At 39.6% G+C, this 25,817-nt stretch overlaps 1 protein-coding gene across 2 annotated transcripts in view; it reads right to left on the bottom strand.

Moving 5' to 3' along the window:
- Nucleotides 1-25,817, bottom strand: part of LOC143017896 (ATP-dependent RNA helicase Ddx1-like) — an 88,968-nt gene that overhangs the window by 41,503 nt on the left and 21,648 nt on the right. For both annotated transcript variants that reach the window (XM_076172935.1, XM_076172936.1), the window contains exons 3-7: nucleotides 18,834-19,015; nucleotides 17,268-17,467; nucleotides 16,557-16,799; nucleotides 5,825-6,001; nucleotides 5,258-5,393 (exon numbers count right to left, since the gene is read on the bottom strand). In XM_076172935.1, coding sequence (XP_076029050.1) covers nucleotides 5,258-5,393; nucleotides 5,825-6,001; nucleotides 16,557-16,799; nucleotides 17,268-17,467; nucleotides 18,834-19,015 — 938 coding nt within the window. The remainder of the gene's footprint in view (nucleotides 1-5,257; nucleotides 5,394-5,824; nucleotides 6,002-16,556; nucleotides 16,800-17,267; nucleotides 17,468-18,833; nucleotides 19,016-25,817) is intronic.

The raw sequence follows: 25,817 nt of genomic DNA, 5'->3' as shown, positions 1-25,817 counted from the left end.
GGCTTTTCCCCCATACAAGGGAGGTAGCCAAAAAACAAAGGCAACTACACCCAAAGACCTTTATTACGCACAGATACTTAAAACTACACCCAAAGACCTTTATTACGCACAGATACTCTCTTCTCTTCCTCCATAACCACCAAATACCAGCCTCCGGAAACATATTCATAATCATATCACTCACCGCTCCATTAACACACTGAAAGACAACACACTGCTGCATGCCAGACCCCCTGATATCCACCCTTCTGAATCCTCTCTCCCACGAAAGGACAGAGTCCACTTGGCCAGACTGCGATGCGGTCACCACCCAGCACTTCTAAGCTATCAGAAGAGGCTGGACGACCATGTTGTGAACAGCTGCCCAGGATGTAACACTTCACCCCATACCATACAACACATAATGGAAGACTGCATTATACACAATCATGCACGCAAACAACACAACATACACTCTATAAAGGATTTGTGGGAAAACCCAGTTTCGGCTGTGGCCTTCCTTGGGGAGACGGGACTGCTCGGACAGACAGTCTAGGGAACAACAACAACAACAACAACAAAAACAAAGGCATAAACCATTCCCACCCCTTCCATGCCCAACATACTCCACTCCCCTTTACCCTCTTTCCTCCCTTTTATCTTGGCACCTCCTGGATGACGGGTCATCCCTGCATTTCACCCAGTGCCCTGGGTCAGAAGCAGTGTTGCAAGACACAGCACATTCACAGCAAGGCTGCTTCATTAAATCAGCAACCCCGCACTCTCCGTCCCCTCATGCAGAAAAAGAGAAGATGGGGGAAAATCCCTAAGGGCTGCATCAATTTATTTTTCATATATACTCATTCATCCCCCATCCCCCACCCACTCCTCCTCATGCATCACAACATCATCCATACACAACCCTTCTCCATTCACTCCCATCTTCTGTCCTCTCCCATCCTTCCTCAACAGACATTCCCCTCTTTCCCAATGCCTCTTTTACCCCATCCATCCATCTTATCCAAGGTCAACCCCTCATGTTCACTCCTTCCACCTCTGCCTTCCACACCTCTTTTACTAATCTTTCTTCACTCATTCTTTCCATGTGTCCAAACCATCCCAATACTCTTTCAACCTATCTCGCAACTCCCTTTCCACCCCTGCTCTCCTCATTTTTCATTCTATCCAGCTAGTAACCCATATCACACTTCTCAAGTACCTCATCTCAAATACATTCAAACTCCTCTCTTCCTCTCTTTATGTTTCATGTTTCTGCCCCATACAGTGCTGTCAGCACAATCACTCCTTCATATAATCTCCTCTTAGCATCCATTCCCAAATGTCTATTTCTCATTACACTTTTTACCACTTCCATACGGTGACGCCTACGTAGGCGTCATGAGGAGCAAGTGGGTACGCGATGATGCCGATGTCGGCGTTTTGATTATATTTATTGTAGTTGTACCTGCGTGACCCTTATTCTCTCTAAACTGGCTTCATCATATTTTCTATGGTTATCAAAATTCCGGGGTGAAAGAGAACGAGCGATTAAGCAGTGACTTTATTTTTTATAATGCGATTATTATGACGCAACATCGCACGCCTGGCAGGTAATGCTGCCAGATGTGCAATGTGCCCCGGAGTGAAGAGGTTAATCCCCCAAGGCATTTACTCTCTTCTCTCAACCTACATTCTACCTCCACCCCCACTCCTCCTTTCCTGCCACATTCGCACCCAAGTATCTAAAACTATTCACTTCCTCCAGTCTCTCCCTTAATACTCACTTCCAGGCTGCTGCCACTTTCACCCCTTGTACATCTCATCACCTTACTTTTACCCACATTTATCTTCAACTTCCTTCTTTCACACACCATCCCAAACTCTGTTACTAACTTTCTCAATCCCTCCTCTGATCCTGGTACAAGCACAGTGTCATCAGCAAACAACAACTAGCTTATCTCCCAATTTTCTTTAACCATCTTCAATCCCCAACCCACTACCCTTGCATTTCCCTCTTGCACCATCCCCATCCATGAATAAATTGAACTGCCGGGGCGACATAACACATCCCTGATGAAGTCCCACCTTTACCTCAAATCACTCACTCTCTCCATTTCTAATCCTAACACTAAGCTCTACTACTCTTGTAAAAACTCTTGACTGCTTTTAACAGCTTTCCTCCTATACCATATATCTGCAGCATCTCCCACAATGCCTTCCCGTCGACCCTGTCATAAGCAGTCTCCAGATCCATAAAAGCCCATGTGGGGTATTGGCTGCATGTTATTGTGGCAAAGTAGTATGTAGATGATACTTTAGGGTCTATATGGGGTACCCCTATGGACCAGAGTCACACATCTTTTTGTCTGTGATAGAGGAACACTCTGTTCATACAGAAATTATGACACTTTTATTATATTGCAACTGTCCCTCTGTTATGCTGTCCCCCCACCCCTTCTTACTGTCCTGTACCATTTCTCTAAATATTATTTTCCTTTTTTTGCCTACCCTGTGGTGGGGGAGAAGAATGCTGCCACCAAGTCTTCCCACTTGAGTTGTACGAGGTGACAAAAATCAGGACGGGTATAGGACTAGGAATCCTGCTACCTGTAGCCCTAAAGGGAGCATTCCTAAAAAAAGTAAAGCCATAAGGGGGTTTAGGAGTTTTCCATACAGTACCCTAAGATTTGGGTCTTTTAATGTGCATGGATGTGGTACAGATGAGAGTAAAAGGGAAGAGATAGGCAGTGTGTTTGTGAGAAGAAAGATTGATGTGTTGGCACTGAGTGAAACTAAGTTGAAAGGGAGGGGCGAGTGTGAGTTTGGGAGTGTAGTTGGGAGGTTCTCAGGAGTGAAGTGAGGATGAGGGAGAGAAGGGGTGGCTATACTAGTTAGTGAAGAGATAGGTAAGTGTGTAGTGGAGTGGTAGGTTTCTTTAAGGTTATTGTGGATGAAGGTGAAGCTGGGAAGGGAGATGTGGATTTTTGTAAGTGCATATGGGCCTAGTAGAGTGAAGTGCATAGAGGAAAGGGAGGCTTTTTGGTTGGATTTAAATGAGTGAATAGAGGGGTTAGGGAGAAAGGTCAATGTAGTGGTGTTGGACAACCTTAATGCTAAGGTAGGAAATGAAGCAATAGACAAGTGATTGGGAAGTATGGCATCCCAGAAAAAAATTGTAGTGGAGAGTTGATGGTGATCTGTCTCAAATGAGAGTTGATGATAGCAAATAGTGCTTAGGAAGAAAGTCAAGCAAATGTACACATGGAAGAGGGTGGTGGATGGAAGGGTGGTAGAGTATTAATGGACTATATAGTGGTAACCAGGAGTATAGTAGGATGAGCTTTGAATATACATGTTCTAAGGGGAGAGTGGGGGAATATCAGATAATTTTTTGGTGGAAGGTAAGTTAGGAGTGGAGAATAGGTGGAGTAAGAGGAAAAGGGCAGAAGGTAGGGAGGTACTTAAAATGAACTGCTTAAATGAGGAAAGTAGGAGTATCAGAAGCTGAAAAAGGAGTGGGAGGGAGTGAAGGATAAAGTAGAGCTAGGAGTAGAGGAGGAATGTGGATGGTTCAAGGAGGGAGTTATAAGGTGTGCAAAGATGGTGTGTGGAACAAGGAGGACAGGAGGGAATAGAAGGATGGGTAGAGAGTGGTGTGATGAGGAAGCAAAGAAGGGTGTAGAAGAAAAGAAGCAGGTTTTCATATATTGGTTACAAAATAGGACAAGGGAATCATATGAGAGCTACAAAGTAAAGAGAAGTAAAGCATAAAAAATAAAGGAGGCAAAGAGGAGAGCAGATGTGAAATGGGGTAAGAGTATGACAGAAAATTTTGAAAGCAATACAAAATGTTTTGGAAAGAAATTAAAAGAGGAAGAAGAGGCAAATCAAGTAGAGAGGAAAAGGTAAAAGGTGCAGATGGGGAGATGATAATGGAAGAGAAGGCAGTAAGGGTATTTTAGGGAGTTGCTAAATGTGAAGGAGGATAGGGAGGGAAAGATAGTTGCAGTGGGAAGTGCTAAGAAAATGAGAGTGATGAGTGAGGAAAATGGAGGAGAAATAAGGAAGGAAAAAGTGAAGGCAGTTGTCAAGATGATGAAAGCAGGTAAAGCATCTGGTCTGGATGGATGCCATGCAGAATGGCTAAAAATAGGAGGTACAGTTATGGTGGACTGGCTGGTGAGGTTATTTAATGAAAGATTGTATGTGAATAATATTTTTGTGGTGAGGCAGATATGCAAGAACTTTTTAATATTATCATTATTATTACAAAATGTTTAAGAGAGGGTAGAGTGCTGGAGGACTGGAGGAGTGCCTGTATAGTTCCACTTTACAAGGGAAAAGGGGACAAGTGCTAGTGTATTAGTTTCAGAGAGATTAGCTTGTTAAGTGTAGTTGGGAAGGCTTATGGGAGGATCTTGATCGAGAGGAATAGGAGAGGAATAGAGGGAGTAATTGGTGAAGATCAGTGTGGATTTAGGACGGGTAGAGGTTGTGTAGATCAGATTTTTGTGGTAAGACAGATATGTGAGAAAGCTATAGGAAAGGGGAAGGATGTTTTTTGGGCCTTTATGGATCTGGAAAAGGCTTATGACAGTGTAGACAGGAAGGCACTGTGGGAGATTTTGCAGATATACAGGATAGGAGGAAAGCTTCTAGGAGCTGTCTAGAGTTTTTACGAGAGTAGTAGAGCATGTTTCAGGATTAGAAATGGAGAGTGAGTGGTTCAAGGTAAAGGTGGGACTTCGTCAAGGATGTGTTATGTCACCCTGGCTGTTCAACTAATACATGGATGGGGTGGTGCAAGAGGTAAATGCAAGGGTGGTGGGTCAGGGATTGGAGATGGTTAAAGAAAATGGAGAAAAGTGGGAGGTGAGCCAGCTGTTGTTTGCGGATGATACAATTTACCTTCAACTTTCTCCTATTGCACACCTTCCCAAAATGCCTTAATCCCCCTCTAACCCTGCCACAAGTACAGTGTCATCTGCAAACAACAACTGGCTCACCTCCCACTTTTGTCTATTTTCTTTAACTATCTCCAGTCCAATGCATTTACCTTCTGCACCACCCCATCCCTGTACAAGTTGAACAGCCATGGTGACATGACATCTCTACCTTTACCTCAAACCACTCGTTTTCTCCATTTCCAATTCTAACACAGGCTATATTACTCTCAAACTTTTAAATGCTCTTAACAGCTTTCCTCCAATCCCATATATCTGACATACCTACCACAAGAACTAAATGCATTAAAATATTACAATTCAGTGCAACTAACCTCCATTTAGAGCTGATATTTGATCCTTCACAGGAACACCACCCACAATGAGAAGATCCTTGACAACAGGATTATCTAGGTGCTTACGGAAAAGTTGTATCTGTTTCAGGGTTTGTTCAGCTAACTCACGGGAAGGCTGTGAGAAAAAATCGCTGTGTTAACAAGACATCATCAAGGATTAAAGGATATGGAATACTTTAAAAATTAAGTACTTTGCCCCTTTCATATACTGTATATACATTTCTCTCACCTTCAACTGAATCCCTACAATTTCCTTATCCTTAGGTGAATTGACTTTCAATTTCCTCCTCACCATCTTCTGTAGTCACTCTATTTATCTGCATACCAAAAGGTTCCTTACACTTTGTATAGGAGGTAGCCAGCCAAGAAATGCACCCATCCCACTCCCACCCATTTCCCTTTTATTTTAGCCCTTTGTGGATGATGGGTTTCTGTCCTCAGCCCACTGGATCAGAAGCAATGCAGCAAGACACTTCTGACTCTTCTAACAGAAAATCATCATCCACATACAAAAGGCTTTTGAAAAATACTAGTGCACAGTCATACCTCAATAATGATAGCCTGTGGTGCATTATTTATAACCTTCATCTTCTGATCACCTCCTGCTCCTTTGACATCACTGTTGACAATGCATTCTTTGGTGGCCTCACAAACAGCAATGTAACCATTTTTGGGGGGATGCTTGAAGGGTTGTGCACCAAAATTGAAGGCCATTTCTGCATTCTGTAGACACATACATATATATATATACATATACCAAAGGCTTTTTCCCCTTATAAGGGAGGTAGCCATAAAACAAAGGTATAAAAACCACTCCCACCCATTCCATCCCTGACATACTCCACTCCCCTCCACCCTCTTATCTTGGCACCTCCTGAATGACAGGTCATCCCTGCATTTTGCCCACTGCCCTGGGTCAGAAGCAGTGTCGCAAGATACAGCACATTCACAGCACCAACTTTTTCCCCCTTACAAGGAAGGTAGCCAAAGTCAAGGGCATAAATCCACTCCCACCCATTTCATCCCCACATATTCCTTTAAATGCACTGAAAAATTTACCAGCAAATATAGACATTTATTCAAATAAACCATACCTATGCATTCAGTATATGAGCAAGACAGTTATATGTCTCTGTATGTGTGTGTTTGTGTATTTACCTAGTTGTACTACCGTATTTTACGGCTTGCAAGACGCTGCATCTTGGAAGACGCACCCTAATATTTGAAAGAAATTTCCAAGAAAAAAAAAAAAAAAAAAAAAGTCATTCTCATACAAGAACACATTCACCATATACCCGACCACTGAACACAAAAACATAAGAAGCAAGGACGACACGTATTGGACGTATTGTTTACATTACGAAATCACTTGTCCGATTTTGTTTGTATGGCGATGATACCGGTTGGTGATTAGTAAATATACTATACATTTTTCATTGTCCAAGGGTGGTTTTATTTTCATAAAAATAAGATAAAAATTTCTAAAATATGGATGTAGATATATAAAACTCCACTGCCGAATCATTTTTTCGGTAGGCGGTGGTCCAAAGTGTCTTTCTGCTGCTCTTTTACAGTGTTCTTTGGCATATCGTACAACTTGTAGCTTGTATGCGATAGTATAACTAAACTGTTTTGAACTAGCCATGGGTGATAATTTTCAGGACAAAAAATCTTATGACACGTGTGATAGCCTGGTGGTAACTGATAAAGGCACCTGGCATTTGCGTGCATTTGTGTGCATGTGTGTGTGTGTGTTGCTATGAGAAGAGGGAGCGGCCTGTTTTCTCCACACGCCGAGTAGGCTCCAGTAAGGATTATGGTATTGGAAATACTTGTAACAGCTAAGTACTAAGTTTACATAATATAAAAGGTTGAATTAAATAGTACTTAAGCTAACATCATAGTGTAATGACTCAACATACAAATCCAGGTCACTATCGGTCAAGTGTCCAAGCTTACATGAGCCTGGGTGTTGCCTTGCAATACAACATTCATCTTGGAAGACGCATTAGCATTTTTCAGGGTATTTTTTAGGAGAAAAAGTGCGTCTTGTAAGCCGTAAAATACGGTATACAGGAAGGAAAGCTACGCTCACAGTGTCCCGTCTCTGTATCTTGTCATATCTAATTTGCTCAAATTCTTGTACTGTTTTCTGCACACACTACTGTTTCATCTAGTACATTCCATACATCCACCACTCTGTGGGGGATTTTTTTTTTTTTTTTTTCTTCAGGTCTCTTCTATAACTCTCCTTTTTGAGCTTCCTTACATGTCCTCTTGTGTTTCTCTTATCCCAATTTAGCAAGTCTTCTCTATCAAGGATTTCTATACTTTTTATCATTCTGTAGATGGTCTACAAGTCACCTCGTTCTCTTCTTTGTTCCACGGTCGGAAATTCTAGTTTTGACAATCGTTTTTCATAAATGTGTGTACTTACCTAGTTGTATCTTACTGGATGGGGAGCTATGCTTGTGGTGTCCTGTCTTTGTATCTTGCAGTATTTCAGTTGTTCTTAAATTAATGTATGGTTTTTGCACACTATCATTTTGCCCAGTTTGTTCCATACATCCATCACTCTGGGGAAAGCTGTTTCTTTTTTCAGATCTCTTCTATATCTGTCCTTTTTGAGTTTTCCATGTCCTCTTGTATTTCTCGTATCCCAATTTAAAAAGTCTTCTCTATCAAGGAATTCAATACTTTTCATGATTCAGGGATGGAATGGGTGGGAATGGTTTTTATGCCCTTTTTTTTGGCTACCTCCCGTATATGTATTATTATAATTTTAGTTATCAATAGTGTTATCATCATCATTATGATTTTCATTTTTGTTGACATTTTAATTCTTGACTGTAGTTCTTGTTTGATCTCATAAATCACTTATGGTATTTCTAAAGTACCATTGTCACAGTTTTCGTGTTTGTGGCAATTTGCATATAGTTTGTTTTGTTTCAAGTATGGTAATTCCTATTTACTCTGCATTACTATATCCATAACAATGTTGAATTATATATGCTATCCATGCTTTCATACATACATACATATACCAAGGCTTTTTCCCCTCTTACAAGGGAGGTAGCCAAAAAGGAAAAGGCATAAAATCACTCCCACCCATTCCATCCCTGAATACACTCCACACCCCTCCACCCTCCCTTTCATCTTGGCACCTCCTGGAGGATGGGTCATCCCTGCACCTTGTCCACTGCCCTGGGTCAGAAGCAGTGTCGCAAGACACAGCACATCCACAGCAAGGCCGCTTCATTAAATCGGCGACCCCCCCATGCATAAAAGGAGAAGACAGGGAGAAATCCCTTCGGGCTGCGTCAAATTTTGCTCACACATACTACCTCACCCCCCATTCCACCTCATGCATCACATCATCATCCTTATACAACCATTCTCCATTCATCCCTGTCTTCTGCCCTCTCCCGTCCTTCCTCAACAGACATTCCCCTCTTCCCCAAAGCCCCCTTCACCCCATCCATCCACCTCATCCTAGGACGTCCCCTCATGTTCACTCCCTCCACATCTGCCTTCCATACCTCTTTTACTAGTCTTTCTTCACTCATTCTTTCCACGTGTCCCAACCATCCTAATACTCTTTCATCAACCCTATCTCCCAACTCCCTTTCCACCCCTGTTCTCCTCCTCACCTCCTCATTTCTCACTCTATCCAGCCTAGTAACCCCCATCATACTTTTCAGACACCTCATCTCAAACACATTCAAACTCCTTCTCTCTCTTCCTCTCTTATGTTCCATGTTTCTGCCCCATACAGTGCTGTTGGCACAATCACTCCTTCACATAGTCTCCTCTTAGCATCCATTCCCAAATGTCTATTCCTCATTACACTTTTTAATCCATCAAGGCATTTACTCGCTTCTCTCAATCTACAGTCTACCTCCACCTTTTCCTGCCACATTTGCACCCAAGTATCTAAAACTATCCACTTCCTCCAGTCACTCTCCCTTAATGCTCACTTCCAGACTACTGCCACTTTCACCCCTTGTACATCTCATCACCTTACTTTTACCCACATTTATCTTCAGCTTTCTTCCATCACACACTCTCCCAAACTCTGTCACCAACTTCCTCAATCCCTCCTCCGATCCTGCCACAAGCGCAGTGTCATCCGCAAACAACAGCTGGCTCACCTCCCACATTTCTCCATTTTCTTTAACCATCTCCAATCCCTGACCCACTGCCCTTGCATTTACCTCTCGCACTACCCCATCCATGTATAAGTTGAACAGCCAGGGCGACATAACGCATCCTTGACGAAGTCCCACCTTTACCTCGAACCACTCACTCTCTCCATTTCTAATCCTGACACAAGCTCTACTACCCTCATAAAAAATCTTGACAGCTCCCAGAAGCTTTCCTCCTATCCCGTATATCTGCAAAACCTCCCACAGTGCCTTTCTGTCTACCCTGTCGTAAGCCTTTTCCAGGTCCATAAAGGCCCAAAAAACATCCTTCCCCTTTCCTATAACTTTCTCACATATCTGTCTTACCACAAAAATCTGATCTACACAACCTCTACCCATCCTAAATCCACACTGTTCCTCTCCTAATCCTCTCAATCAAGATCCTCCCATAAGCCTTCCCAACTACACTTAACAAGCTAATCCCTCTGAAACTATTACATTCACACGTCCCCTTTTCCCTTGTAAAGTGGAACTATACAGACACTCCTCCAGTCCTCCGGCACTCTACCCTCTCTCCAGCAAACATTAAATAACCTCACCAACCAGTCCACCTTCACTGTACCTCCTTTTTTTTAGACATTCTGTATGGCATCCATCCAGACCAGGTGCCTTACCTGCTTTCATCATCTTAACAACTGCCTTCACTTCATCCTTCCTTATTTCTCCTCCATTTTCCTCACTCATCACGGTCATTTTCTTAGCATTTCCCACTGCAGCTATCTTTCCCTCCCTATCCTCCTTTCATAGTTGTGTAAAATAATAGAAAACCTTCAGCATTAGAAAATGACTCGCAAGAGTAGAAACATTGTACTTTTATAGTTACACAGTTCACCAAACTGGATTTTGGAATTTTGTTTTATAATTTTCCAACTACTAAGGAAAGTTTTTAGTTTGTTAACCCCTTCCATACGGTGCCGCACACGTAGGGCGTCATGGACTTAGATCTCGGTGGCAGCAGCCAATGCCAGCCGTACGACGTGTCGTAATAATACTCGCATCATAAAATATAGTCACCGCTTATATCGATCGTTCTCTCTTCACCCGTGAATTTTGATAACCATAGAAAATGCGATTACAAAAGAATTAGAAAGAATGTCATTATGGAGGGGCGACTACAATAAATATAATCAAGACGCCGATATGGCAGCCTCGCGAATACACTCGCTCCCCATGACGCCTACGTGTGCGGCACCGTATGGATGGGGTTAAATTAAAAGGTTGAATAAGAAGTTTATATATATACAACACATATATATCATAAAATGATTATGAAAATTAATAATTGCAGTAGTAGCATTTTGCATTAGTAGCAGCATGATGCTTGAAAGAGAACACAAAGGGAAAAGAATATATATGGGCATAATACAATTTATCTTAATATGACATCCCTTTTTTCTGAAAAAAATATGGACAATTTATGGACAACATTAATGAGAAGGATGTGCCTAATGGGCATCAACAAGGTTGTAGATTAGTAAGTTTTAGTCGTTGTCTCCACGTTCCTCCACACTCAGTTTGCTCCTCTGCTTTGTTAGAATTTCATTTACATGGCTAAAACCAGCTTCAACCACTTCACAAAACTGAGGATATTTAGCAACATTGTTTTCAGTGCTCCAAAAATCACGTAGACTTTTTGTTTTGAATAATGCACTTGCTTCGATATCCATACTCATGTCAATAAATTCTTCCTGCAGCTGTGGGTCAATGCCTCCATTTTCTATTTTGACATTACCTTATTTTACGGCTTACAAGACGCACTTTTTTCCTAAAAAATACCCTGAAAAATGCTAATGCGTCTTCAAAGACGAATGTTGTATTGTAAGGCAACACCCAGGCTCATGTAAGCTTGGACACTTGACCAATAGCGACCTGGATTTGTATGTTGAGTCATTACACTATGATGTTAGCTTAAGTACTATTTAATTCAACCTTTTTATATTATGTAAAATCAGTACTTAGCTGTTACAAGTATTTCCAATACCATAATCCTTCCTGGAGCCTACTCGGCGTGTGGAGAAATCGGGCCATTCCCTCGTCTCATAGCAACACACACACACACATACACACGAATGCATGCAAATGCCAGGTGCCTTTATCAGTTACCACCAGGCTATCACACGTGTCATAAGATTTTTTGTCCTGGAAATTATCACCCATGGCTAGTTCATCAAAACGGTTTAGTTATACTATTGCATACAAGCTACAAGTTGTACGATATGCCAAAGAACACTGTAAAAGAGCAGCAGAAAGACACTTTGGACCACCGCCCACCGAAAAAAATGATTCGGCAGTGAAGTTTTATATATCTACATCCATATTTTTTTGAAATTTTTATCTTATTTTTATGAAAATAAAACCACCCTTGGACAATGAAAAATGTATAGTATATTTACTAATCACCAACCGGTATCATCGCCATACAAACAAAATCGGACAAGTGATTTCATAATGTAAACAATACGTGTCGTCCTTGCTTCTTATGTTTTTGTGTTCAGTGGTCGGGTATATGATGAATGTGTTCTTGTATGAGAATGACTTCTTTCTTTTTCTTAGAAATTTCTTTCAAATATCAGGGCGTAAAATACGGTAAATGGTGTAAGGATCCATTCAGGCACTTGCATTTTCTCCAGGTCTTCAAACCGCACTTTGAAGTCTTCAATTAATTTGTCCAGACGAGTTATTTATGTCTCTAGGTCACCATTTGAAACATTTTCATTTTTTATCAATTGTTGTAAATTTGAAAAATATTGGAAGTCTGCGTACCAAAGAAGATTTAAACAGGGTTAGTTTGCCTTGGAAGCCTAGTAGAATTGATCTGGCTTGAATAATGGTAACATCTTTACCTTGCAGACATTTCTATGACTTGTTAAACTTTGAATACAGGTCTGCCAAATATAACAGAGCATTTTTACACTTTTTTTACTCTTCACATAAAAATGGGTCTATATATGCCAGAAACTGTACAGTTGAACTGTACAACTTTGCAAGTCTTTGTAAGCTTTGGCCCCTAGAGAGCCACCTTACTTTAGTGTGCATGAATAATTGGCAAAAAACTCCATCATTCTCTTCACATAGCAATGCAAACAATCGTGAGTTAAGTGGATATGCCTTTATTTTGTTTATTGATCTGATGCACACTTTTAAAACATCATGAAGTTCACTGCTGAGTTTCTTGGCTACAAGGTGTTGCCTATGCAATACACAAAGAACAGTGTCACCTTTTCCTTGAGTAAAGCTGCAAATCCTCTATATGGCCAACCATTGCTGGTGCTCCATCAGTAACCACTGTAGTAACATTGCTAAGAGATATATCATGCTTCTTTAAATACTCCTCCAAGCACTTAAAAATTCTCCCCTTTTGAACCAGTTGCAAGATACTTGGCAAATAAAAATTCATCAATGATGCACTTTTGCCTTTGACTGCAATACCTCACATATGCCATGAGAAGATTTGTGCGGTCAAAAGTTGATTCATCAAGTTACAAAGAAAACGTCCTGCATTGAAGTTCAGATGTCAAGTTTTTTTTATACATCATTTGACATTTCATCAATTTGTCTCTGTACAGTATTGTTACTTAATGGCAGTTTCTTAAGAGCAGATTGAGAATCTTTCTTCAATACAGTTTCAACAAATTCTTTAATTGCTGGAATTGTGATTTCATCACCAATTGTATGTGGTTTGCCTTTCTTTGCTATCATGTAGGATATATTGTATGATGCTGTTAAGCCTCCTTCATTATCAACACTAGCAGATGATTGAAGAAAGTCCTGATGTTTGATTGATTTTTAATTTTTTTTTTTTTTGCAGTGACAAAATATTCAAGGTCTTTGGATTTTTTTTTGTCAGTAAATACTTTCAAGATGGTCTTTCATCTTTGAAGGTTTCATGGCATTACTTTTGAAAGTCTTTTCACACAGAAGGCACAATGGCACAGTTTCATTGGTAAAGGAAATAGTGAAACCATATTTCAAATATTCTTGTGAATATTGTCGGCTTCTTCGCATCAGCAGCAGCCATTATTTCTTCTACACACAATATTCAAGTCAAAATAATAATTTCCTTGGCACAACTGACAGTGCTATGCAAGTTGAGAATGTACTGAACTACAGGCTCCCATCTCTTCAGCAAGAGAGGGGTGGGGTGGGGGTTGGTTGCAACATGTCATACCGTGTAGCAGCCTTGATGGCATCACCAGGGAAAGAAAACTTCATTTGTTTACATTTTGATGGGGAACTTTTCACTCGATTATATTTCATTTTTAGTAGATTCATTATCCAAAGTCATGCATTATCATCATTTTAAGGAAAAAGAAAGAAAAAAAAAAGTCAGATTAAAACCTAGAATGATTTTTCAGCAAGAAATCGGGGGAAAAATGAAAGCTGAATAAGTTGCAAGAAAATTTGTATCACCATATCACAGCGCATTTCAAAGTCTCAGAGTGAGATTCCAATTATAACTATTTCATTGAATAGCTTATAATATAAATATCTGTGTGAGCATATGCCCACCATGTGTAGTAAGCCATTATAACTGTTAGTATCCTTGGATTTTACTTATTCTATTCGTTTTTTTTTTTTTTCGTTTTTTTTTTTTTTATCCATTACAAACGGGCTAAATGGCAACATTCATCAAAGCGACAGTGTTCCAATAATGATACAGACACTTTCACATATACATAAACATAAGCGTTTCAAAATAAATATTTACAATCTACCAGTAGCTTTAACCCCTTCCATACGGTGCCGCACACGTAGGCGTCATGGGGAGCGAGTGTATTCACGAGGCTGCCATATCGGCGTCTTGATTATATTTATTGTAGTCGCCCCTCCATAATGACATTCTTTCTAATTCTTTTGTAATCGCATTTTCTATGGTTATCAAAATTCACGGGTGAAGAGAGAACGATCGATATAAGCGGTGACTATATTTTATGATGCGAGTATTATTACGACACGTCGTACGGCTGGCATTGGCTGCTGCCACCGAGATCTAAGTCCATGACGCCTACGTGTGCGGCACCGTATGGAAGGGGTTAACCTCTTCCATATGGTGCCGCCTACGTAGGCAGCACGAGGAGCAAGTGGATACGCGAGGCTGCCATATCGGCGTCTTGATTATATTTATTGTAGTTGTCCCTGCTTAACTGACATACTCTCTAAACTGGCTTCATCACATTTTCTATGGTTATAAAAATTCACGGGTGAAAGAGAGAACGATCGATATAAACGGTGACTATTTTTTAAATGCGAGTATTATGACGCAACATCGTACGTCTGGCAGCTAATGCTGCCCGCGAGATTTTGGCCCGCAGTGAAGTGGTTAAGAGTGATATTACATATTCTTTATTATATTACTATATGTAATATTCAAGCCAATAATATTACACAAGCTATCTCGATGTTCATTCACGATGTGGTTGTGTGCATGTGAGATTCTCCCTACATGCACAGAATGGGGAGAATTTTCGACTCAGTGAAATGCCATGGTTTTTCTTTAAGTTTAGATATTAGTTGGTTGATCATTCTCCTTGTTTCAGTACGGGAGGAGAACAGGATCATTTCATGCTAACCATTTGATTTTAAAGACTGACTTTCTACCCCATAGTAATTTACTAACCCTTTTCGAGCCCCTAGCAATCTACCGACCCCCTTTTGAACCCTTGGATGGTCTCATCGACCCCTAGCAATCCACTGACCCCCTTTCGACCCCTGGAGGTCGATATCGACCACTTTGGGAACCCCTGCTTTACAGTTTGTACCCATTCTATGCACATCGTCGATTTCCTTCTCAAATTCCTGACCCTTGTCCTGAACCACTTTCAGCATTTTCTTCACAATTTCTTTCTCTTCTCTTTCTTTGGTATTTGTGTACATTATGTTTTTCTTTGATACTGTAAACCACAATGCACTTCTTTTTATCCACTGTGTCTCTCACCCAGTTTTCCTTTTCTTTGATTACCTTAATTACTGTTTCTTTTGCATTCTCTTCTACCTGTTGTTGTACTATCTCTTTTAACCTCTTCAGTATGGGCCTTAAATCTCGCGGGCAGCAGCCGCTGCCAGCCGTACGACGTGTCGTAATAATACTCGCATCATAAAATATAGTCACCACTTATATCGATTGTTCTCTCTTTCACCCGTGAATTTTGATAACCATAGAAAATGTGATTAAAGGCAGTTTAGAGAGTATGTAAAATTGCAGGGGCAACTACAATAAATATAATCAAGACTCCGATATGGCAGCCTCGCGTATCCACTTGCTCCTCATGCCGCCTAAGTATGCGGCATCGTATGGAAGGGGTTAAAGAGATTTTTGTTATTTTCATGTTCCTGTTTCCACTGATTTTTTATTTCAATAAAATCTGTCTCTTTGATTCTCCCATTTTTTCAATCACTGCTTGTAATTGTTCTTTGACCGCTTTAGTTCTTCATTTTTGTTTCTATTCTAATTTTTCTTTCATTTTCTTTTAATCATATCTAGTTCACTTTTTAGATAATTCAATTCTCTGATTATTTCATCGTTGGTTCTGTGTAAGTTTGACATCTCTAATTGCAAAGCTCTATGGTCTAATTCTAAATCAATTAATTCGTCTACCAAGTCATTGATATCTTGATTTCTTAGCACCCAGCTAATCCTAGTATTCTATGTCCATAATTTTTTCTATTGCTCCACTTTTCCCTCTGAAATCCCGAAAAACTCTATTGTCATACCACTGAGTTGTCTTCCGAGTAATGTTTATACACATTTTCTTAGGGATTACTCCCAGTGGTGACTCCACTCTACTCATGTCTAATCCTCTCTTTGTTGGTTTGTTTCTTTTCTTCTTTATTTTCCTCCATTTTGTGCTAAAACTATACTTATTTAAGTACTGGATTAGATACCTTACCAGTCACTGAGAACACAACACTACATCTCAAAAGACAACTAAAAGGCATTTTTCCTGAATCCAACAACAAAGTGCTAAGTCGGAGCTCAATTGTTGACCCTCCTTCCTCTTTGACGATGAAGCAGCTAGTGTATGTGTGTGTGTATAATTATAAATCTACCATAACCATGACTGGGGAAAACTTACCTTCAAAACACATGATGGGAAGAGAGTAGCATTCTTAAAGTCACTTCTCAGTGAAAATGCTTTACCCAGGTCAACACCATTCTTGGAATACCTCATCTCCATACCCTCCATGTCAAGGTAACACCCTATCACATCATGAAGACCAAAAGCTTCACCATAGTCGTCAAACTGACGACAATTGGATTTCTTGCCTGTACCTCCAAAGCCAAAGCCCCACTTGCAGGTACCCAAGTCAAGTGCAGCCTGTAAAAGCCCAGAGTAATTATTACAGTGAATCAGTGCTGGGGATAACCAGCCAGAGTTAGTGATGAGGTGTAACCCTTGAATTGTTGCAAGATGGAATGACAGGGATGAAAGTGATGGGTGAGACAAATGGGGAGGATTTTCCTCTACCATGACTAGTTCTCACTTTGAGTAATGGCTGAGTGTAAGGGAGGGGGGCAATGGAACAAAGGCAAGAAGGAAGAGGAAAAGGAGACGAAGAAGAGAAAAAGAGTTCATGTAAAAACAAAAATGAACAAGAACAACCGTTCAATCAGCTGTTATCTGCAAATCAAGGTAAGGAACAGGAAAATCTTCACCCACTTCATAGTTAATGAAATGTATAGACTAAGGTCATGACTTGTTCCACAAAAAAGCTGAACTGGAAATTATTATCATTACACCTTAATCTCTTCCACATCATTAATGTACATATCACTAATACCTCACCTGTCTTGTTGACCAGCCAACTCGACACAATCCTTCATCAGATACAGTTGCTTCATAGTAATATTTTCCCTTCCCAGTAACACCCTTTGTGCACCGGACACCCTGCCAGGCTTTGGGCTCACGGGACTGACAGCGTAAGCCATCCGGTGTTACAGCCATCCCAGTATCTCTATCAAAGAAGCTTAGAAGCCAGTGTGGGGCTGGAAACAGAAATAAGAAAGAATTATTAATCAATCAATCAATCCATTTCCTCTGGTCTCTCCCATGGCCTCCTGGAAACAGGCAACGGCCTCCAGACAGGACCATAAGTCATTTAGGGAAGAGATATTTATTATTGTTTGAAAGAAAAAAATATAATAAGGATCTCTAGTCCTCTCAAGGCAAGAATTGGTTTACAAATAGGGTGGTCGATGAATGGAATAAACTTAGTAACCACGTAGTAAGCGCTGAAACTATCAGTTGTTTTAAAAAACGATTAGACAACTTTATGGATGGGGACGACAGGTGGTGATGGATACGGAGCTGCCTAGTGTAGGCCTTATGGTCTTTTGCAGTCTCCTTTATTTCTTATGTTCTTATGTTCAAATAGTCACCTTGTATACACATGGGAACATGGTAGTAGTGGAGGTAGAAAGAAAGGTCAGTCATAGCATACATCAATAAATCAATCTTAGCAACCATGCTGTAGAGACATAGTTAAGTGTGGTTCTAATGAATTATTTGTGTATGCATTGTACCTATGTTTTGTTTTTACTGAACCTGTAAATGTTATGATAATTATGTATTAATATTATTTTTTTAGGAATGCCTTTGGGGCTACAGGGAGAAGGAAGCCTAGTCCTATCCCCATCCCATTTTTGTTGCCTCATACGACAAGTGGAAAGACTTGGTGGCAGTATTCTTTTCCCCCACCACAGGGTTTGGCAAAATGTGAAATGAACATTCCGAGAACTGGTACAGGACAGTAACAAGAGTGGGGGACAGCATAGTGGAGGGACAGTCGGAATATAATAAAGTACCATCATTTCTCTATGAATAGAAATTTCCTCTACCACAGACAAAATAATGCATGGCTCTGGTCCATTGGGGCACCACAGATAGACCTTAAAGTATCAGCTGCATGCTACTTAACAGCTTTTAACCCCACAACAAGCAGGAAATAACCCCAGACAGGGATGAATGTGTGGGATTGGTTTTCATGCCTTTGTTTTTTGGCTACCTACCCTTGTAAGGGAAAAATCTTTTGGTATACGTTTTTTTTCCAACACACTTCAAACTGGTACAAAAATGTTCTTTAATGAGGCTTCTGTGGGAGAGAGTCAATCATTTGCAATTTTAAACATTCTGGTTTTTGTTATCCTATGCAAATGGCAAAAACTGAGTGTTATTAGTTTCCATATGCTGTCCTAACCTCCTGACAGAGGGGGTTCACAATGTTAAACTGAATCACTGTCCAAAGCCTGTGCTTGTGAATGTGTGGGGCGAAGGCCATTAAGGGTTATTATATCTGATTTTAAGAATTCAACATTCAATGGAGTCACTGAAACAAATTCAATGTGTACTTACAAACTTCTTTATTAACTTTATTTGATTTTCCTTGTTGTATATCTTTGAGGGTTTCCCACACAATCTGGAGGATGGGGAGACAGAATGCTCCTGTCTTACCACTACCAGTCTCAGCTGCCATGAGTGTGTCTCCACCTCCCAGGACAAGAGGAATTGCTTCAGACTGAACATCTGTTGGTAGACTGTAAAAGATGGAAAAATGTAAGTTACCTGTAACTATCTTAAGGCTACATGTAATATCTATATACTAAAAGGCTTCTTATCCTTTATAAGGGAGGTAGCCAACCAAGACAAGCACTCCACCATCGACAAAAATATATATATATATTTTATGACCGGTCGAAATGAACAAAGGGTGGACTTCTCAAGCAAAGTTCCCTATTTGTCTGGTAGGTGGCAGTGATGGCTGTACACGTGTACTCAAACCCGGCCCAGTCAAGCCGCTGCCAGGGCTGTCGTTTCGTAGAATTTTGTACCAAAATGTAGTAAAATAGCGGCAGTGGCAACTGCACAAGGACATGAGGAATTTCTTTCTACATAGCGGGCTGTTAAAAACATTCAAAAACTCAAACTTTTGTTTAAAAATCATAGAACTAGTTATCAGATAATAAATGGTACAGACGCTCCTCAACTTACATTTTAGTTACGTGCCGAATGGCCGAACGTAAGTTGAAAATGAAAGCAAGTTGTTACTGTACGTTCTAGTATTGTATGACCGTTCATACTGTACTATACATCCGTAAATTCTATTACCGTATCTTATAAAACACCCCTAAATCATTAATTATACACAACATTGTAAAATACAGTAAACATCCACTTATCCGAACTCCAAGGAGGATTAGAAATGTCCGATTAACCAAAATGTCCGGTTAATCCGACTTTGTATGGTTCATTCCCATAGGGTTTTATGCAATAATGTCAGCTGCAATATTCGTACCTGTAAACTTAACATACACATGGAAATACTTAAAATAGTTCATAAACATATTCTATAGAGTATAAACAGCCGATCAGGTGTAAACATGGAGTGTGCTGCCACCGTGTGAGCACTTAGTGAAGCTTGCGGGTGGCGCGGGGGTGGCGGAAGAGGCGGCGGGGTGTTTGAATGTTCGGTTGAGATCCAAATACGTTCGGTTGAAGCGATGGCTACCGTATTGAGAAAATGTTCGGATAAAACGATGGCTACCGTATTGAGAAAATGTTCGGTTAATGCGATTATTCGGTTAAACGCGTTCGGATAAGCGCGAGTTTACTGTAACATTAATTTCAAATAAATTAAATTCAAGCAACATAAATGGAGATGGTGGAGGAGGAGGGGAGGAGGAGGAGGAGGCAAGGCACGTTCAGTCTGTCGTTTGTGCCATGTAAACAATGGATGCAGCGTCATGCGCAAGTATCGTTTGAACTACGGAGAGCGCGCTAAACTAAAAAATTCACTCAAATTTTTTTTCTAACTTTTTTTTAGTCAGTTCAAACGTAAAATCGAAAAAACGTAAAATGAATGAACGTAAGTAGAGGAGCGTCTGTACATCAAAACATGACTTTTATTGGTAATTGTGTTACTCATAAAATACCATACCCCAAAAGATACGTTTTTACGTTATAGAAAAAAATTCTAAGCTAAAGTTTCAGCTTTCTTTTAGCACCCGGGCTGCCGTTTCGTAGAATTTTGTACCAAAATATAGTAAAATAGCGGCATGTGGCAACTGCACAAGGACATGAGGAATTTTTTCTACATATCAGCTGGCTGTTAAAAACATTAAAAAACTCAAACTTTTGTTTAAAAATCATAGAACTAGTTATCAAATAACAAATGGTACATCAAAATATGACTTTTATTGGTAACTGTGTTATAAAATATCATGCCCCAAAAGATACGTTTTTACGGTGTAGAAAAAAATTCTACGCTAAAGTTTCAGCTTTATTTTAGCGATAATAATAATAATAAAAAAAATAATTGTTATATCTTACTGAATATGTTTGGGCATGGGGGCCTTATATACATTCAAGAATAAAAAAACTAGAACCAACATTTTGTCAAAGTTTGACAAGTACAGTATATCTTGCTATGAAAGTCTGCACACTCCCGAGAAAAATGTACGCCCCGGTATGGCAACACTCCCATTCCACACGGCAGTGTAGAAAATGCGGCAACCCTGGCCGCCACCACTGTCCCGCGTGCATACCTTCCGATATTTACAGTGTACGTAATAAAAAATACAGTACAGTACACTGTATGTACAGTACATTTACATGCCTGTATTACAGTTATTACAGAATTATTATAATTATTATTACAGTATTGTTATTATTACAGTGTTAGAGTATTATCCTTGTGTTTCTAAGCCATATCATACATTACCTATACGTATACTGATACAAAAATCTACGGGTGTTAGGGCGACATTTTCGATGACCAGACTTTTGGCATGACCGGACCACCCTTCCCCCCAATTAGTCCAGGCTTTCGAGGTTCGACTGTATGTGTATATATATATATATATATATATATATATATATATATATATATATATATATATATATAAATATAGAATAATAATAATCTTCCCAACCATTGCAAGGCACCAAGATAGAGCATATCCACAGCAGGGTTGGGCATTTCATTAACATATCCTTCCCTTTGTGTCTTTTCATGTGTAAATGGAGATGCTGTGTCAATCTATTGTCCCATTCACTATCATTTCCCACTTATACCCATCTTCTGCCTTCTCCCTTCCCTGCTCAATATACATCCCCCTTTTACTCAAAGACATTGCTGTTTTACACATGCTGTTGTTGCCCCTGATTGCATCACCATGTCCTCCTCCACTGTGTCCCAACCTCTGGAAATTTGCACTTGTCTACAAATTGCTGTCTCAGTCGAACAGCGTGTCCTGTGAGTCATGATTCTTATGTAAATAGTTAATTTCCCATGTACATACATATACCAAGGCTTTTTCCCCCTTACAAGGGAGGTAGCCAAAAAAGAAAAAGGCATAAAATCATTCCAACCCATTCCATCCCTGAATACACTCCACACCTCTCCACCCTCCCTTTTATCTTAGCAACTCCTGGATGACGGGTCATCCCTGCACCTTGTCCACTGCCCTGGGTCAGAAGCAGAGTTGCAAGACACACATCCACAGCAAGGCCGCTTCATTAAATCGGCGACCCCCCCTCTCCATCCCCCCTGGCATAAAAGAATACGGGGAGAAATCCCTTTGGGCTGCATCAAATTTTACTCACATATACTACCTCACCACCCATCTCCCCGCCCATTCCACCTCATGCATCACATCATCATCCATACACAACCATTCTCCATTCACCCGTCTACTGTCGTTTCTTGTCCTTCCTCAACAGACATTCCCCTCTTCCCCAAAGCCCCCTTCACCCCATCCATCCACCTCATCCTAGGACGTCCCTTCATGTTCACTCCCTCCACATCTGCCTTCCATACTTCTTTTACTAGTCTTTCTTCACTCATTCTTTCCATGTTTCCAAACCATCCTAATACTCTTTCATCAACCCTATCTCCCAACTCCCTTTCCACCCTTGTTCTCCTCACCTCCTCCTTTCTCACTCTATCTAGCCTAGTAAACCCCATCATACTTCTCAGACACATTCAAACTCCTTCTCTCTTCCTCTCTTATGTTCCATGTTTCTGCCCCATACAGTGCTGTTGGCACAATCACTCCTTCATACAGTCTCATCTTAGCATCCATTCCCAAATGTCTATTTCTCATTACACTTTTTAATCCATCAAGGCATTTACTTGCTTCTCTCAATCTACATTCTACCTCCACCTTTTCCTGCCACATTTGCACCCAAGTATCTAAAACTATCCACTTCCTCCAATCGCTCTCCTTTAATGCTCACTTCCAGTCTACTGCCACTTTCACCCCTTGTACATCTCATCACCTTACTTTTACCCACATTTATCTTCAGCTTTCTTCTATCACACACTCTCCCAAACTCTGTCACCAACTTCCTCAATCCCTCCTCCAATCCTGCCACAAGCGCAGTGTCGTCTGCAAACAACAGCTGGCTCACCTCCCACTTTTCTCCATCTTCTTTAAGGGGACCAGCTGATCAAAAGATAAAAATCTTTATTAATTGGGTTATTGCACAGAAATTTATGCCAGGAGTTAGGGACACCATATACATCTTTCCTACCGAAAAAAACTAATCTGCAACCCTTTCATGTTTTGCCCCCCCCCCACACCTACCTTTCAAAAAAATTGATAATTTTGAAATGGCTACTCCTATAATAATTGCTCTACATGAATGAAATTAATATGGTGGAAGGACCTCATCCAGACCTTCAAACTAATAGAGAGAAATTTTAGTTAAATTAGTTTGTGGAATTTTAATTTTTATATTTTTCCCACCCTGTCCCCCTTCAAATAGGGGATTTTTTTTTTTTGGGAAAAATGAACCCTTTCAGATATTAAAAATAACTTCTATTTCATCAATCAGGCAGATTTAGACATATCATGTGTGAATTTTCATTGAAATTGATTAAGATGTTATGGAGGAGTAGAAGTTTGAAGGTATAAAACTTAGGTTTTGAGATACAGGCCGTCAAAGTTTTCACTAACTTTGAACCCCTACATACTAATATAAATAAGGGATATCATGGCATTTCCTTATTTAGTTTTTTAGGCTTGACTATTGATAATATTTAGAATAAAATTTATTCATATTCATTCATATATGTTGATGTTCAGTCATAGGTATAGTTAGATAATAAACAAACAGGTAAATAGTAAATAATAATAAATTGACATATAACTAATAATAAATGAAAATCAGACAGACAAATGATAACAAAACAAAAACAAATAATACAAAATAAATTATAATCATTACAGCATATTGCTTAGGTGTTTATCTAAATGATTCTTAAAGCTTCGAATTGAACTACATTGTACCGCCTCTGCAGGAAGTTTATTCCATTCATTAACTATACAGTTGGCAAAGTTGTTTCTACCCACTTCCAAATTGAATCTATTTCCGGACAGTTTGAGACCATTGTTTCTTGTCTGATTCTCATTCAATGTGAAAATTTTGTCACTTTTGATGTTGTCAATTCCCTTTAAGATCTTAAAGACCTGTATCAAGTCATCTCTGAGTCTACGTTTTTTTAGGGAAAACAGATTCATATGTTTTAGTCGATTTTCGTATGATAGTTAGACCCATCCTTGACTATGCGGTACAGTTTTGGTCTCCGTCCTACAGAATGGACATAAATTCACTAGAATCAGTACAGAGAATAATGACCAAAATGATACAAGGACTTGGAAATTTGCCTTACGAAGAGAGGCTTAGGCACCTAAACTTGCACTCTCTGGAAAGACGCAGAGTGCGGGGTGATCTAATAGAAGTGTTCAAGCGGATCAAAGGCTATAACAAGGGTGATGCAAACAAGGTCATCATAATAAAACAACAGGGCAGGACTCGCAGTAATGGGTATAAACTGGACAAATTTAGATTTAAGAAGGAAATAGGCAAGAATTGGTTTACTAATAGGGTGGTCGATGAATGGAATAAACTTAGTAACCATGTAGTCAGCGCTGAAACTATCAGTTGTTTTAAAAAACGATTAGACAACTTTATGGATGGGGATGACAGGTGGTGATGGATACGGAGCTGCCAAGTGTAGGCCTTATGGTCTTTTGCAGTCTCCTTTATTCTTATGTTATTATTTATTTTTGATATTTGGAATCAGTTTTGTGGCTCGCCATTGTACTTTTTCCAGTCTGTCAATGTCTTTAATGAGATTCGGTGACCATACGGAAACAGCATATTCCAAATGTGGACGAACTAACGATTTATATAGCTTGTTAATGAGTGATGGACTTTTGAAATCAAAAGATCGCACAATCAGTCCTAAAATCTTATTTGCTTTCTCAGAGGCTGAAATACACTGCTTGGATGATTTGAAGTCGTTACTGATAATTACGCAGAGATCTTTTTCACTATCCACTTTTGTTAAGGAATTTCCAAATAACTTGTAATCGTACTTACTGTTATTTTTACCTATGTGCATTACCTTGCATTTACTTGTGTTAAATTTCATTAGCCACTTTTCAGACCATTGCTGTAATTTATCTAAATCTTCTTGAATATGTAATTGGTTTGAGTGATCATTTGCCACTCCGCACAGTTTTGTATCATCAGCAAATTTGGAAACAGTAGATTTTAGTCCATAGTCTATATCATTTATATATACTATGAATAGAAGTGGTCCAAGAATGGAACCCTGAGGAACTCCACTTGTAACATTTTTCCATCTAGAAGATTTTCCATTTAAAACAACTCTCTGTTTTTGACCATTCAACCAATTACTAGTCCAACCTAATAGGCTACCACTTATTCCATGTAAAGCTAATTTAGTAAGTAGTCTTTCGTGTGGGACGGTATCAAAAGTTTTTGCAAAGTCTAGATATAGTAAATCTATATTGTTTCAATTGTCATAATTCGAGATAACTGTGTTGTAGAATTCGAGTAAGTTAGTCACGCAAGAACATTTCCGTCTGAAACCATGCTGGCTATCACTTATCAAATGGTTACTTTCTAAATGATGTTCGATAGCATCTCTGATGATAGTTTCCATTATTTTTCCTACGATTGAAGTCAAACTTATAGGCCTATAGTTATTTGGCTTCTTTTTGTCACCTTTTTTGAATATGGGAGTAACGTTAGCTAGCTTCCATTCTCTTGGCACATCTCCAGATATGATGGATTTCTTGAAAATAATTTCTAATGGAACAACAATCTCATTTTTCATTTCCTTTAAGATTTTTGGATGCCAACCATCAGGCCCTGGTGTTTTATTAACTTTGAGTTTATCTATACACCTTTTAATTTTTTCTTTTGTTATATTTAGCATAGTAAGTTTACCCTAGACTTTTCACAGGTTCAGTTGAATTTACTTTGAGGTGTTTCGTTTATGAATACCGAGATAAAATAATTGTT

Source organism: Oratosquilla oratoria, chromosome 33, assembly GCF_046742065.1.
Source record: "Oratosquilla oratoria isolate Oo_2021 chromosome 33, ASM4674206v1, whole genome shotgun sequence".
Taxonomy (NCBI): Eukaryota; Metazoa; Arthropoda; class Malacostraca; order Stomatopoda; family Squillidae; genus Oratosquilla; species Oratosquilla oratoria.
The sequence above is the reverse complement of the archived record's forward strand: the minus strand, read 5'-3'. Positions and strand labels throughout refer to the sequence as shown.